We start from the raw sequence: 17394 nt of genomic DNA on the forward strand, positions 1-17394 counted from the left end.
ATTTAAAATTCTAGTTCCACAAATATATACACTGGGACTCATCACAGGAGTATTGTCAACACGAGAAATGCTCAATTTAGATGAATGGACGAGTAATTACGTTGTCATTCATCTGAGGAAGCAGTTAACCAAGTTTAACCTTGTTTGGCTCCCAGCCATTTAGATCAAGGTCGATGCGTTATGGGTACAGAAGATAACATTTATTGGCCTGCCAATTCAAACACTAGTTTTCCCTTTGAACTTACCGTTTCTGCACGTCTCAATAACTTGAAGTTTTTTGTTGAATTTTTAGAGCATGTGATTAGGTTTTTGTGTACAAATTCAAATCTAGAATAACAAGTGTAAAGAATAAAAAATGAATGTTTGAAGGTGTTGCAATTAAAATGTTTAAATTTTATTGGTTGTATGGATAATTAACGATGTGCAATGCATTCTCGTTTAAAACAATCTTAAAATTTAATTTACTGTACTATATACCCGTTACTGACTTAACTTTATTTATCTCATCAGCTGAAGAATTATTAATAGAAGTTAAAAAAATTAATGAATTTCTTGTCAAAGTGTTTGTCTGTAGGTTCTAATTAATTGTAAGGTAGAGTTTGTTTATTACCGCATTGTCTATTCTTGTTTAGGTGTTGCCACACTGTCTATTGTTTCAATTCTAATGGAGTCTTCTTCAAACATTACACAATTTATACTTGTAGAAAACTTCTATTGAATTTGAGCTATACTACACCAGAAAACTGTAGATAATCAGTATATCAACCACGTGCCGTTTTAACTTATTGCTCGACCGCTCCGTTCAAAAGCTTCATGGCAATATTTTTTTTTCTCTCTGCTTAGCCATGCTATTATCCTAGTAGGAAAGGATGTTGTTCAATGTACTTAAACTAAAGTATTTAAATTTACACAATAGTTAAGTTTCATTAGCCTTAATGAAGCACTTATAACACCTTTGGTTAATTGACCTATACAAATTTATTACCATCATCTTAATCAATTTAACAATTTCTGCCTCCGAGGGATTCTGGGACTTCTAGTTAAGATTTTCCTTGACACTAAGCATATACAGCATACCAATGGAAATTGTTATTGTTTGCTATACATATGACTTGTACTGCATTTTATGAGTTTTACTATGTTTTCTTATCTCATTTTCAGGCTGTTCAAGTAGCTACCAACGTGACGGTGCAGAAGCACCATGTGTCCAGAGACAAGCGAGGACAAGTTCTCGGAAATGTCCGAGGCTTCAGAGGTTGCACCGTCTGGTTTACAGGTGTGTTTTGCATATTTTTTTTACTTTTATCAAACAGCTGAACTTTGACTCATAAAATGTCCATGTGTTTGAGCGCAATTGTCCAGTATCACTTCCTCTACACGATCCTTTTCAATGTAGAACCTAATTACCCAGTGGATGATGAACAAAATCACTCTTTGTTTGGCTGAATAGGTGAGCACAAAGGGTATTCATTGTGAGAACCCGTTATCTTTCTTTCTCTTCTTATCTTGTCAAAATGATTGGCTTACAATAGGAGAGGCAACTTTCCACTGAAAGTATTTTAATTTTTAAATGGGGGATGCTAAAATAAAATCTGGTTAAACTGTTTTCATGTGTTTTAGTGTAGAACACTTTTAGAAGGTATGTGAGAGATATCATTTTGGGGACAGAAAAAATCTTTTTCTAGACATAATAAAGGTGCATTTTCAAAAGCTAGGAGGCGTTCTCAAAATTCCCATGGATCTACAACATTATTGTGTATTTTACCAAAATTGATATATTAAGGCGATCTGATTACTTGATGTTTCCCTTGCCGAGTGGTAAAAAAGGCTAAACAAATTTTCATTGCTTTTTATACATGTATTAGCAGTTTGTCCAAAAGGTAAGATAGTTTAGGATCAAACCTGTTGTTTACATGCTACTCAACAGGGAAGGCTGACATTACACAGCTGCTGCTCAACAAACTATTGACACCAAGACTCGGGCAGTTGTATTTCTCTTCACCAATACCAAGTTGAGATTGGCTGTACTTAATCTCAAGCCATCAAAGTCGTGTTTTTATAGTAGAGTGTGTAACTTTCAAATTCAACCTTTCTTGGTTTGCGAGCTGGACTAGTGGTATAGCGTGGGACTTTGATGTATGAGGTCCTGGGATCAAATCTCGCCAATCAGCAATGGATTTTATCTAAGTGATTATGCCACAACCCCTATACCTAGCCTGAAGTAATGTGGAAAACGATCTCGGGCTAAGCAGGCTAAGCGACCAAAGTGACGTAGAACAAAAAAAATCAAGCTTTATAATTGTAGGATACTAGGAGCGGTATTGTTCCTGGTCTAGTGGTTTGGGCGCAGGATTTTCATTTAGAGACTCAGGAAAAAATCTGCCAATAACTAATTGATTTTAGCAATTTTATGACTCAGTGGTTAAAGGGCTACCTTAGCTGTATATCCATCGTTAACATAAAGGTCCCTTGGACAAGGCAAACTTTCATAGAGAACACCTTTCACTAAAATCCATACGATAACTTTTAAATCTTTTGCAGGATTGTCAGGTGCTGGAAAGACGTCAATATCGTTTGAGCTGGAGGCTTATCTGGTCGCTCGAGGTATCCCCGCTTATGGACTGGACGGAGACAATATCCGGACAGGACTCAACAAGAACTTGGGTTTCAGTAAGGAGGATCGGGAGGAAAATATCCGGAGAGTTGCCGAGGTTGCGAGATTGTTCGCAGACAGCGGAGTGATTGCCCTGTGCAGTTTTGTGTCTCCTTTCTCTCAGGTATTGTGGTTCACACATTTCCATTAGTAATCTTGAGAGTTTGGAGATATCAAGGGGAGTAGGGAACCATGTGGAGGATATCAGATTGTGAAAACATTTTGTATTTTACGATGACAAGATGCTATGAATTAGGGTGTACAATGTGCTGTGGGTAGCAAATCCAGCCGTTGAGATAAAGAAAAAAAACAATATTTATCATTTTAGAAGGTTGCAAATAGAATACATCAAAGTTTATGACAGTTTTAATTATCCTGAAAACCTTTATAATATAAAAGTTCTAAACTACCATATTATGATAATTTAGACGATCCTTGGACGGTTTGTTGAGTGGGGTGTATAGTTAAGAATCAAAATTTGGTTGGAATTATTATGAGTACCGGTACTCCAATGCATAGGATGATGCAATCTATCTTTGTGCTTTGAAATAGATGTGTGCCAGTGGTGCATCATAAAATATTATTACATTATCACTACTTAAAATGTTGCTTCTTAAACTAATTTAAATTTAAACTGCATTAAGATTAATACGTTTTAACCAAATTGTTAAATATAAAAATCTGGCAATCACACCTTTTTAGTGTAATTGCATGCTGAAATCAAAATAATTGAGTTTTGCTATCAGTGAAGCTTAGCCTGCTCAACTGTAAATGGTTTAAAAAACTCGTTCTGATTGATTTATATTGTAAATGGTTGAAAACCATAGTTTGACTGACAATTTATATTAACTATAAATAACTTGATCGTCTGCAGTTTCAAACTGTTTAAATAGTGTAACAGGTTTCACCTGGTATGCCACTATCAAACACTTTTTGTCGGTAACAAGAATTATTCGCAGTAGGTTCATCCATGACACATTCACACCCACAAATAACACACATGAATATGTGGCAATAAATAAATCAACGATAGATAGATACCATGCCCATGCATGGGCAGGAACAGACTCTGTCGAAGCTTACAAAACTAGTGGATTCCTTGTAAAAGTAAGGCCTCATTTAAATTTTTTTCTAATCCTTCTTACGCCTCTAGGACCGAGAAATGGCCAGGAAGATTCACAGAGAGAATGATTTGCCGTTTTTCGAGGTATTTGTTGACACTCCACTCAACGTTTGTGAGCAACGAGATGTCAAGGGGTTGTACAAGAAAGCGAGACAAGGCTCTATCAAAGGTAAGGTCATGTTGATAGCTTTGTAATGATAGATTAGGATATTTAAAAGGTTATATTGCTTGGATACATATTTGTAAACTAAGGCAGGGTGTCAGTTAGGGTTGATGTTGATACATATTTTGTAATGCTATAAAAATCTCCAGCAAAGTTTAGATACAAAAGAAAGACAGGGCCTTATAAAAGGCCTGAAAATTTACATTTGACACCTTCTGGCATAGTTAAGTTGATTTTCATCTATAATTAGAAGGGAGGTTTAAAAGTACTCTTCCAGGGAATAAATAGCTTTCTCCAAGGAACAAATAATCTTATGAAATTCTTACTGTTTTCTTCATTTATAATGTAACGTATGATGTTTTGCAGGGTTTACGGGGGTGGACCAGGAATATGAGAAGCCTGAATGTCCTGACATGGTGGTGAAGACTGTGAGTGAAACCGTGGAAGAGAGTTGTATGCAGGTTGTCCAACTGCTGGAGGAAAATGTGAGTAAGGCAAACATAGTGCATAAAACCCTGCAAATATGTCATCCATTAACCATTGGTCATCCATGTTATTCATTGGTCTAAACAATGAATACAAATCTTGCAGACGCGTTCAGCAAGCTTGCAAACAATCAGCTGAGGTTGTAGGAACATTTGAATTTTGTACTTCTCTTAGTTTTATAATTATTAATTATAGTCATTTCCTTATATTTTAAGACTATATGTGCTACTATAATTTAACAGTATTGGCCAAGAGAAAAATAAATTAGACCAAATTAACTTGTAACTTATAAGTGATAAAAGCAAAACTAAACAAAAGTAGTTCACCCTTGAGATCCCCCTGCAGCAATCACCCGAACCTAACCAAACTTATTTTTGCAGGACATAATCCCTCCTCAAATCCGTCAGAGTGACAAGGTAGCTGAGCTGTTTGTGTCGGAGAACCGAGTGTCGAGCGCCATAGAGGAGGCGTCACATCTTCCTGCGCTCGCTATCACTACAGTAGACCTACAGTGGGTACAAGTGCTGGCCGAGGGGTGGGCGAGACCTCTGAGAGGCTTTATGACGGAGGACCAGTACCTACAGGTGAGGCAATCAAGCAAAATAACTTTCCATAACGCACAGTTATTTGTACATACAGTGGAACCTTGATAACAAGTCACCATTGATAAAAAGTGTCATAGTCATTTTCAAATCCTCTAGAATTTATTTGCCCCGGAATCACATGTTCCACTGATTGGTGCCAGTTATTAACCATAATCTTTTTCAATATTTACTGTCATATCCATCCTACTCTAAATCTTTGTTTGTCTTTGCCTTAAACCATGCCTTAAAGTGACTCTTTTTGACCCAAGCGAGGGTTAAAAAGCCACTTTTTTCCTGTGTGGTGAACTATATTTTTTGTCATATTGCATCATTAATTCAAACAAAGCTAGAAAACAAAATTATTTTTATGTAATGATAGCTTCTCAAAACGACTTCCAGCTTGTTTTCAATTCTGCTAATGCAAATAAGCAGCTGTTTAGTAAGTGATTCAATCATTTTGTCTATTACGATTGTGTTACAGTACATTATACCATCAATATGTCAAACAATCGACAAAAATAGGGTAAAACCTTGCTTAATAAGTCGATCGATAAATAATTTTGATCGATACAATTGCCACAATCGAAATTTACAACTGTTTACAACAGCTAATTTTAACTCCCTAGAGAGTAAAAATGCTACTTTATACCCGCAGCACATGCATTACAGCTGTTTTTGCTACAGTATGACGAAAAACCTGTTAAAGAATACAACAATCCACATTTATTTTTTATTTTTTCTTTTCTAACAAATTTACGGGCTGTGCTAGCTAGACTAAGCTCCAGTGGTTTAACTGTTAAAAAAAATAAATGTTATTTCATTCAAGAATCTGTTAGTTTTCTAGGTCATATCTTAAGAAATTCAGTCAAATTGATTAAATTACTCAGGGACTACACATATTTTAAATTACAGTCCATTGTTGTTTCATTGTACATTTTATGCCAGGAATTCATTATGGTAACTATTGGCTAATTTTTTATGGCCTACAGTATGAAACACAGAGCTTAGAGAATTCTATGGTATCCATACTTATGCACACCAGATCTAACCCTAAGTCAAGAGACATTTTTCCTAATTTCAACTCAAATAGTTTAAACAAATACACTATAGAAACTGTATCCCATTTCATATCAAGCAATGGCCTACAGTGATTTTTGAAAGATCAAGCTTACAATCAAATTGCCTTCTTATCACCACATCAAGCCACCACTGAAATTATGCCTGATTGACTATAAGTTTCAATATCTTAACTCAAATTCTGATGAAAAAATATTTCTGTTGTAGAGCCTTCACTTCAACACTCTGGGAGATGAGATGAGTCAGTCGATTGCCATCGTCCTGCCTCTCAGCACGGAGGACATGGAGAGACTAAGCGGAGTGTCTGCATTCGCCCTTAGGTACGAGGGTCGCCCCGTAGCCATCCTGCGACAACCGCAGTTCTACAAACACCGCAAGGAGGAGCGAGTCGCTCGACAGTTTGGCACAACCAATAGGAACCATCCTACCATCAAGGTGAGTTAATAAGTTGGCTTAATGAACTTTGGAACAATATTGTAGAGATGCCTTAAGTCTTAGGAAATGTCTAAAATTCACGTTTCAGTTACTTTCTTAACTCTTTTACCCTTTCTTCAACACATTCACTACCAGGTACAGACTACATGTACAGACGAGTGTGACATCTGGGTGGGAAATTGGTAATCAATTTACCAGCTGTTGCTGATCATTGGCTGTAAAAAATAATCCTGGCTAACGAAACAGCTGATCTTAGTCAGTAACAATGCTACACAGATCATCTCACACCATTCTACACTCATCCTTCACTCACAATTGGGCTACGCACCGAGGTGGCATCCCAATCTCAACAATTGATTGATACATCTTGTCTTTGCTTGATACTTTGTAAAGATATGACACTATGGAGGATCAGTGTACGGTAAAGAGCTTGTAGGGTGCATTGCATAAGGGTGATGGTTACTGAAAGTATGACTTCTTTCATAAATCAGTAGTACTGCATGAGGTGCTGAAATGATAAGTTCGACTTTTCTATCAGTTTCTTGCTTTTTCATTCATAGATGGAATTTACTGTCTATGATTTATTCATAAACTACTGTATGGATTGGTTACAATTTATTGATTTCTTTCGTTTTTTTTCAACAATTATTTAAGGGGTTCAAATAGCAAAACAAAGATGAAAATATTGAGAACTTTAGAGCACAGAAATTGGACAACATTTCAACATTAGGACACTCTTCACTTTAAAATATTGACAGTATTTTTGATTAGGTGGTAGGTGTACTTTACCAATAGATTTAAAATTATGCTAGGAGCAATATTCAGGTTTCAAATGTTGAAACAATCTTTAGCAACCATGTCATTACCCTCACCCAAGTTTAACAGTAGTAAAGACTTAAATTCAAAGAGTTAAATTAAAGAGTTTAATTCTTGTTTGTCAACTTAGATTTTTACTGTACTTCATTTATGAATTTCTATGTTCGCTGCAGATGATATACGAGAGTGGGGACTGGCTGGTAGGAGGAGAATTGGAGGTTTTGGAACGTGTTCGCTGGAACGACGGTCTAGACCAGTACAGACTCACACCCAACGAGTTGAGGGCGAAGTTCAAGGAGATTGGAGCTGACGCTGTGTTTGCCTTCCAGCTGCGCAACCCGATACATAACGGGCATGCTCTTCTCATGCAGGTAACTAGTAGTGTTTGAATAAAATCCTAAAAGTCAAATTTTTGCAAAGTCCAGCTGCATTTAAATGCTGCTAATCCAGCCCATTTAAATTACAATAATTCTTATTTTCCTTTGGCAGGATACCAAAAGACGGTTGTTGGAACGAGGCTACAAAAACCCAGTTCTTCTTCTCCACCCCCTCGGAGGTTGGACAAAGGACGATGATGTTCCTCTGCACACCAGAATAGAGCAACATGCTGCAGTGTTCAGTGAGGGAGTGTTGGACCCTAAGTCTACTGTGTTGGCTATCTTCCCATCTCCCATGCTGTATGCTGGACCAACTGAGGTAAACAATGACATTGTGTTAGTACGGTAGGATGCTTAAAATCATGAACTTGTAATATATTCTTTACCTATTTATTAGGGATGGACGAGATTGGATTTTGAGTTCGAGACGAGACGAGACGAGATTTTTTATTTCTCATAAAATTTTGAGACGAGATCGAGACGGGATTTCCCTTCTCATACACAACGGGAAGTGCACGTTCGGAATTTTTACCTGATTTTGTAACATTGTTAGATGACTGTTTAAATAAAAAATAATGATAATAGGCAAGAATATTTACAATCTTTTATTAAAAAACATCAGTATAACATTTTTTTATTAATCACGCCTAAATTATTAAAAATGCCTACGATGAGGAAACATAGTGATATCAGTTAGGATAGAACTGAAGACTAGACCTTATCCTAAAATAAAATAAATCATAAAATAAAATATTAATTTTTATAAAATAGTTACTTGTTTTGACTTTTTTTATAGTAATAAAACGTTCCTCACACTGCTAACACTTAACAAAACTTCTCAAATGTTATTAAAATAATTAAAGTAATATTTACATTTGAAGAATTAATTAAATAAGAACGCCTTCACAAAGGAAACGCAACTACAACACGCTCCTGTATTGCGGGTATTGCATTGACTTTCTGCAGGCGTTTTTAATTTTTTTTTTTAATTTTTTTTTTAATTCTCGTCTTGATAAAAATCTCGGCCAAAAAAAAATCTCGTCTCGTGTAACGAGATTTAAAATTTCCCGAAAATTTCCCGAAATTTCGAGACTTGACCATCCCTACTATTTATTCAAAACAACGTTCGTTCGGTTGAAAGTTCACTAAATTCAAAGAAAATCCACTGCAGCAGCCTAAACATCTGTAAGAGTGGTGTTTACTTCATCATAAAACAAACAATACCTAGGTATTGCTGTTAAGCAAACATTATAGGCCTAAAACCGAGAATTTTTTTCTCCAGGTTCAATGGCATGCTAAGGCTAGGATGACGGCTGGTGCTAACTTCTACATTGTGGGTCGTGACCCGGCGGGTCTTCCTCACCCAGACCCCAGTGTGGGAGGGGACTTGTACGAGCCCACCCACGGGGGCCGGGTGCTCTCCATGGCTCCGGGTCTGGCTGACCTGGAGATCATCCCATTCCGGGTGGCTGCATATGACAAAACCAAGAGGAAAATGGACTTTTTTGACCCAAAGAGGAAAGACGATTTTGAGTTCATCTCGGGAACAAAAATGAGGGGTGAGTTGTTTGCTCAGTGTCAACTTTTTGCTTACATTTATGAGGTACTTAGATGAATCTAGAACTGATATTAAAAAAAATGTAACGAGTAGTTAAGAGTGACTACAAGTCAACAAAATTGTTCAATACAGTAATTTAATTTTCATTGAACTTTCCTAGTCTTTGGTGTTGAAAGATTGGTTATATTCACGTTCATAGCTAACTACTACAAGGAAAAATATCTCTGTAAAGTATAAAATATTGTATTTAAACGTCTCTAATGGTTAATTAACTATTTAAATTTAATAAGAAACTGTACTTGTCGGAATATATCAAGGAAGATAGAATGCATGCACAATATATTGGTACTTATCCAAGAAAAAAATTCAGACAACTACAGCAATTCTGCTTCTTATAAATTCAATAATGGTGCTGTGAACTTTTTTGTGATGTCAAATGCTTGGAATTATTTTTTTTTTTTTAGTTAGTTGTGTATCCATTGCTTATAAATGAACTAATATTGTTTATCAAAAGCTAGTGTGAATGTCAACATGATCTAGTGGTAAAATTTGTGAGACAAATTGTTTTCAACACTTGTCCATTCTTATTTTTCTCAGGTTTAGCGAAATCTGGCCAGCTTCCACCAGACGGGTTCATGGCGCCAGCTGCATGGAAGGTTCTATCAACGTACTACAGGTCTTTGGCATCGCAGTGATTGCACATGCTAAACCACACTTGGTGCTATCAACCTACTAAAGCACAACCTAGTGACCCCAATGCTACCTACATACCAACTTACGCTGACTACTTCTTGCCAATCGTGTGGATTCGTCAAACAAAATTGAGATGTTAGTGGTGAAATTTATGTTGTCAAAACATAAAAATTTAGGAATTGAGAATTTTGTTGGACAAAATGAAAATTGGTATATTTAGGACATAAGAATATATTATAGTTTTCAAGAATTACTATTGAGATAGCAAACTTAATTGTGAATGACTTGAGTTAATCTTGACAGGAGGTACAAAAAAATTTTACTATTTTACTGTATATTTTTTAGTTTAGTAGTAGTAGTGTTGGGATCTCTAATTCACATTCCCTTCCAGCATTTACACAACTAGGTAGATGCTTTACGCTCGCACTTATCGTATCAAATGTCACTTTAATATTGGAAACAAGGAGTGTTTTGTCTTCAGGCTTTTTTGCGCATTTAACTACCTACCTTGTAAAGTGGTTGGTATTTCAGAAGTGGTAAAGGAGCTCAAAAATATTTATTACTTATTATTTTGTATTTACCGATAAGGCTCCACTTCCCGAGAAAATTTGTTATTTAGTTTTATTGCAACGTTTGGGTCTTAAAAAACTCATAATTCTTCTTAATTGTCTGTTTTTTTTGTTCAAAATATGTTTTTGTTATTTCCTTTATCGTTATGTGTCTTTTGCATTAATTTGACTATTTAAAACTAGTTTTAGAGTTTATATTTTGTTATTATGTAAATTATAACTTACATTGGTACTTGTTTGAAATAAGTATAAGTTCTATTGGAAGCAAGTATTGTTATTGTTGATGTACCGGATTTTTTAAAAACTTATTTTATCTTAACATATTGTTTTGCTTATAACTTTAAGATTTCTACGCTCTTGAGATATCTATGGCTTTTAAAGCACAATTGATTTTTTATTGTTTTATATATTTTATGTGTTGTTGTTATTGTACATTTTTATCAACATGTTAACATAGTTATAAAAGTATCTATCACACATAGCATATTTATTAGATCAGAAAATGTTATAATTAAATTTGTATACAGTGTTGGAGTATCGATTTCATTTCTAACTAGTCTATATGAACTTTTATAAGCAAAAACTTTTTCAGTATTGTGTTGGTTTTTGTACAAGTTTTCCAGGTCTAGATGATTGCCAGTTTGCTTTTTTATTCTCTAACATTCCATTTCGGCATACACAGATTATTATTTGTTAAAACGTAATGATTCACATTATAAGTTAAACCATTGATTATTGGGTTAAACACCACTCTGTCCTAATTTACTAACTGTACATACAAAAATGTTCTCATAAACTTGTTACAAAAAATCAATTTAATATAAAATTATTCTTTGAGAATTAAGCTTGCAATTTTAAAATTTCAAATGTAACTTTATCCTATTTATTTAAAAAAAAAACAACTATACTGTGGCTACTTACTATATTGCACCCTAAACAATTGCTTTCAATCTATATTGTAGCTTAATTGTGTATGTATGCAAGGATAACATTAAGTACAATTTTAAAATCAAGGGTTTTGTTAAAATTAAGATTTTTTTATAAGTTTTTATTTAACACTGCTTGGTAATGTTAAATTAAAAATTTGCAGTAGAATATATCATCAAAAGCTGTGATTGTAAAATATTGTAAATTATAGTGCATTGTTTAGGTTTTAAAAATAAATTGGTTTTTACATTTAATGGCTAGTTATTCTCAAACCTTGAAACAGTTTGTGGGGTTGAGCAAAGCTTAAGGAAGGGATATGAGCATAAGGAGACAGTGTTGTATATATACTGTACTCTCACTCTCACAGACTACTAAACAATAGTTCATATTAGCTAACATTCAGCTTGGATCTTAGGGATAGTGAAAAATGTCTAGTTTAACTTACTTAAGAAAAAATTGTGAAGTGTCAAGTAAGTGAGCTGAACTTATTCACCTTTCCAAAAATACTCCTTGATTAACCACTTAACTTTGACTTAAAATCAAAGATATGCAACCTGGGGGGAATCTAATATTAAATGCACATTAGACATAGACATAGACATAGACATATTTTATTTGCACATAACATTCTTTACATGTGTTACATACAGAATAGGTGCATTGTCAGAGTTTGAATTGTCAGAATATAAAAAATAAAATAGTAATCAAGATGATAATATAAATTAACAAGATTGCATGATAAAACTATTCTAAACTAAAGGGGCATTGTGAAAATCTGAAATTAAATAAAAGGCTCTGTCAATTAAGAGTTCACCTATTTTATCTTTAAAATTATTTTCATTTAGCAATTTATAGTTTGCAGGCAGCACATTGTACAGCCTCAGCCCAGCATATAGTGGACTTTTTTCATAAAGGGTCAAATGGTGCCTTGGAAATCTAAAAATGTTTTCATTTCGAGTATTATATCTATGGTTGATTTGAATTGATTCTGGGAGGTCGTTTTTAGCGGAATGAATGTAGTTTAGTGATTCCAAGATGTACAGTCCTGTTAGGGTGTGGATTTTTAAATTTCGAAAAAGGTTTTTGCATGAACTACGTGGATGAGAGCTGGTCATAATACGGATAATGCGTTTTTGTAGCCTGAATATTGATTTGACTCCGGTAGCCTGACCCCATAAGATTATACCATACCTCAATACTGATTCTACATAAGCATGATAAACCATTTTCAGAGTTTCTTTAGGAACACAGTCCCTTAAGTGCAGAAATACAATTGACATGGATCTAAGTTTACTTTTTAATTGATTCAGATGTACATCCCATTTAAGTGATTCATCTATGTAAACACCTAGAAATTTATGAGACGTTGCCAATTTAAGGGATTCAATTTTATTACCATTGTTTCTGACAGAAAATTTTATTGTTTGCGTTTTTTCAAGATTAAGTTTTAATCCATTGTTCAAGAACCAACCTTCCATGTCATGAACCACATTTTCAAGAGAAGATAGCATTTCAGAAGTACTATTATTTTTTATCAAGGCTGTTGTATCATCTGCAAAAAGAATTAGTTCCTGATCAATAGCTTTAGGGAGGTCATTAATGTAAATTAGAAAGAATAGAGGACCTAAGATTGAACCTTGGGGCACACCTGCCGATAGGTTTTCCCATGGCGAATAGTACTTGATCTTATCCAGTGTTATTACAGTTCTTTGTTTTCTATTAGAAAGGTAAGAACTCAAAAGAGAGTGACAACTTCCCCTAATACCATAATCACTCAGCTTGAGCTGAAGGACTGAGTGATCAACACAGTCAAAAGCTTTGGACAGGTCACAGAAAACACCAGCTGTAGCCTGAGACCCGTCCAAAGCCTGGGTAACCTCATTTATAAACTGTGTTAGTGCAGAACCTGTGCTTAAATTTTTCCTGAATCCAAATTGTTTGTTATAAAATAGATGATTGCTTTCAAAATAACTAACCAATCTCAAATTTATGACCTTCTCAAATATTTTAGAAAAATTACTCAATACAGAAATTGGACGGTAATTGTTAATATCCGATTTTAGGCCCTTTTTAAATATTGGTGAAATTTGGGAAAGTTTTAGTTTATCCGGAAAAATTCCATGTATTAAACACTGGTTAATAATTTGAGATAAAGGTTCAGCAATGATATTAACAGTGGCTTTTATCAATTTAATTGGAATCTCATCCCAGCCAACGGATGATTTGTTTTTTAGTGACAAAACAATCTTTTTGATTTCCTCCACATTAGTTAGCCTGAGGCTGCACAATGATATCCCATTATCATTACAGATATGTTTCACTGAAGCGTGGACTCCATTAACAGTAGCCTTTTGAACATTTAAGTTACTTACTGTATTCGAAAAAAAATTGTTAAAAACTTTAGCAATAGTTCCAGGATTACCAAGCTCATAACCATTTGTATCTTTCAAAACTATTCTTTCTTTTGGTTTTTGGTTTGTATTGCCAAGCTCTTGATTTACAATTTGCCAAGCTGCCTTAGTTTTGTTTTCTGATGTTTTTATAAAATTGCTATTCGCTAGTAATTTTGCTTTTTTTACAACTTTGTTAAATATGTTTTTATAATGCTTAACATATGTAATAAACTGTTGGTCATTACTGAGCTTGGCTTGCATGTGCAATTGTCGTTTTGTTTTACTTGAAATTTTTATACCTTGAGTAATCCAGTTTACAGAGAAAGACTTGGTTTTAGAATTATTACTATTATTTTTAAGAAACTTTGGAGGAAATATAGAATTAAAAGTCAAAAGAAAATCACTTAAAAAGTTACTAAAGTTTTCATTTGGGTTCAGGACTGGATCAAATGTAAAATTAATATTTTGGTTTAAATATGTACAAAATTCATCAATTTTTCTATTTGAAATTATTCTTTTGGTATAGGAACTTGTATTATTATTATTACCAGTAGTCAATATATTCTTATATTGCCCAGGGAGGCTCAGGAATATGGCGTTATGGTCAGATAAACCTAAATCATTATTCAATTTGTGGTCTACTTTATACATTTTTTTTGTAATCATGTTATCTATACAAGTAAATGAATTGGCAGTTATTCTAGTTGGCTCATTAAACTGCAAACAGAAACCATTACATTCAACAATTTCCTTAAACCTACTTGTGATTGCATCATCCTTTAAAATGTTTATATTAAAATCCCCTGTTATAAAAACATTTTTCCTTTTGGCTTTTTTTTGTAAACTAACAAGTAGCTTTTCAAGTTTGTCCAAAAACAATTTACTTGAATTATAATTTGGCACTGTATAAATGGAAAAAAATACTGAATTGAAATCTACAAGTTCGATAGCAGAACATTCAAAAATAAAATCTTCATTTAAATAAGAAAACTCCTGTACAGTTAAGTATTTACAATTATTATCAACTAATATACATGAACCACCCCTTAGGCTACTATTTCTTACATAAGAGTCAGCAATTCTAAAATTATCTATTGTATTGAGTAAAGAAATAGAATCATTATCTAACCAAAGTTCATTTAATGACATGACTTTAATATTTAATTTGGACTGTGATAAAAATAAATTGAGCTCTGATATTTTAGTAGAATTTAACCCTTGACAATTGTAGTGCATTACTAAATTAAATTTACTGTAAGTATCGCTGTTTTTTAATGAATCTGAGCTAATATTACTCTGAGCTTTTACACTGTTGAGATTATAAAATTTGTCTAGAACTAGTTTAGCAGGCATTTGGTCTTTGTCAGGATATCTTAGGATATCATTATAAAATAAACTACATCCAACGTCATTTTTAGTGAGGATAGCATACTTCAAGAATCAAGAAGTTTATTCTCCATTGAGTAATACAATGATTACAATAGGCATCATCAGTTACAGTAACAAGATAATAATAAGGTAAAATCAATATAAATTTAAGTGCTAACCTAAATGGGAAAGAGTCTAACTAAAGATGAGTTTTTTCAGGTTTAATGGTGACCTAAGATTGTTATGAAAAACTCTACCTTCCTTAGTTGAAAATGCTGTCAGTGACAGTGAATATTCTAATGCTTTGTGTACATAGTGTAAAGTTTAGAGTTTCTTGTGCAAGTTCGGACTCTTTCCATCCATACTCTTAACAATCCTAACCCCCCCTTGTGATCTTATGTTACACTTATATCCTAAACACCTGCATCCAAAGATGACTGTTAAAACTACAGTATCCTACATATGTTGAACAGGTGGGCAAAATAAATTTAAATTTAATAATGGATTGGCCTCTGGATCGTTTTAAATTAATGATCTTTATACTAGGTGAATCCCGTCGAAATCGACGGTTACTCTTGAGGTTTTTACAAAAATTCAGCTAACTGCGATGGATAGAAAGAAGTTATTAAAATCTTAGGGAGGATAAACATAATTATGAGTAAGACGATAGTGGACCTTAAAAAATGTGGTTGATGAATTCGTTGAATTCTATATTTTCTGTCCTTTCATCTGCTTTAGGTCACCCAAAAGGATTTTCAGGAGTCTTACAATTAATTGTTTCTTGTTCATGACTTTTATTCATGTTAAAGCCTCTTTCACTATATGGGGAAAGGAGTTTATATAATTGGTCTGCCATCTGACGGAAAGAGTCAATATTACTAAAATAACTGGTTCTATCTGCTTTGGGAAAATCATTCAGATCGTATTTGGATTGTATAAGTGAATCATCACCTTTGGTCATAAAAATACAGACTTTTATCAGCGGGAGGCATATTAAATCTTTTTTCTTTTTGTATTTGATAAAAATATCTGATTCTCCAGAAAGCAGTAACATTCTTACTTCGATCCAAACAATTTTAATTCCTTCTCTTGCCACATCGACCCATGTATTTAATCATCCTGTACTTACTTGCTAATTGATTAACTTATGGGGTAGTTTTGCAATGGCCATATCGATCACATAAAGCTGTGCATGTATTTCGTGGATGGAATGAACCATAATTTTAGGAAATTTGACCAATTGTACGCTTGAACATTTGCGGAACCAAATCCATAACCTAGTCCAGCCTTGGTAACAAATTATGCAAATGCGATGAGATGTGATGGCACTGTTGTGTTTCCGAATGTTTTGTATGTATTGAGGTTTAGATGCGTTGTTCGACCTAGCTAGATGTGTACATCAAAGTAAAAACCCTGTACAATTTTTTTTAAATACCTGAATTGACATTAATTTAGCCTACCTACTTCCCCAAAACCATAGATGAAACATAATCCGTAGTTAGTCTATTCCAAAACTTGAACACAGCTCTCATTCCCAACGTACTCATCTATGACACAATTTTCAACCCGATTATCAAAAACTTTTATACCAATAAATGAATTTCTGGTCTCCTTTCTTGAATTCAATAATATTCTTGAACCTTACAATATGTATAAGAAGCTAACCCGATAAGGAATAATTATATGTTCCTTTGAAACTGATATGTCGCACTGATTTCATAATTTCGTTAAAGCAATAAAGCATAGATTTTTGAACAAAACATTTAAAACGTATCATAAATTCCTCATTTTAGCGAATTTCCCTATAGGGAAGTAGCTATTACCGTAGGTCTCATGGTAAGACCTAAGCCCGGGACCGATTTACTTTTTCATTTTGATGTCCCCAGAGGCCAAAAACACCATTCGTTCAAATTTTTATATATCAAAGTTTTGTTCATCTTTACATTTTTCATTCTCTTTGCTTGAAAACGTTTGTATTAAACGAAAATTTGCAATGTTTCATGTTTCATTCATCATAAACTCTATCAAGATCTTCTCAAGAATATATATATAAATATTTAATAAATAATATGTAAAATAACATGAGTACCCTTTTTTTTTATATTCTTTTTTATTTAATATAAATATATATATACATGTGTCCATCCGCTTGATAACTTGAGTAATTTTTGT

The 17394-nt window shown here is 33.8% G+C and overlaps 1 protein-coding gene across 3 annotated transcripts in view; it reads left to right on the forward strand.

Annotated features, from left to right (window-relative positions):
* LOC128988000 (bifunctional 3'-phosphoadenosine 5'-phosphosulfate synthase 2) overlaps window positions 1–11715 on the forward strand; it is a 39280-nt gene extending 27565 nt beyond the window's left edge. For all 3 annotated transcript variants that reach the window (XM_054409162.1, XM_054409163.1, XM_054409165.1), the window contains 10 exons: window positions 1162–1276; window positions 2542–2777; window positions 3807–3945; window positions 4306–4424; window positions 4806–5009; window positions 6294–6521; window positions 7511–7708; window positions 7827–8033; window positions 8997–9273; window positions 9870–11715. In XM_054409162.1, the coding sequence (XP_054265137.1) occupies window positions 1162–1276; window positions 2542–2777; window positions 3807–3945; window positions 4306–4424; window positions 4806–5009; window positions 6294–6521; window positions 7511–7708; window positions 7827–8033; window positions 8997–9273; window positions 9870–9967 (1821 nt within the window). In that variant the 3' untranslated portion in view covers window positions 9968–11715. The remainder of the gene's footprint in view (window positions 1–1161; window positions 1277–2541; window positions 2778–3806; window positions 3946–4305; window positions 4425–4805; window positions 5010–6293; window positions 6522–7510; window positions 7709–7826; window positions 8034–8996; window positions 9274–9869) is intronic.
* The last annotated feature ends 5679 nt before the right edge of the window (window positions 11716–17394 follow it).

Source organism: Macrosteles quadrilineatus, unplaced genomic scaffold, assembly GCF_028750875.1.
Source record: "Macrosteles quadrilineatus isolate MER2022 unplaced genomic scaffold, UCM_ALF_1.0 Scaffold_2__2_contigs__length_208266976, whole genome shotgun sequence".
Classification (NCBI taxonomy): Eukaryota; Metazoa; Arthropoda; class Insecta; order Hemiptera; family Cicadellidae; genus Macrosteles; species Macrosteles quadrilineatus.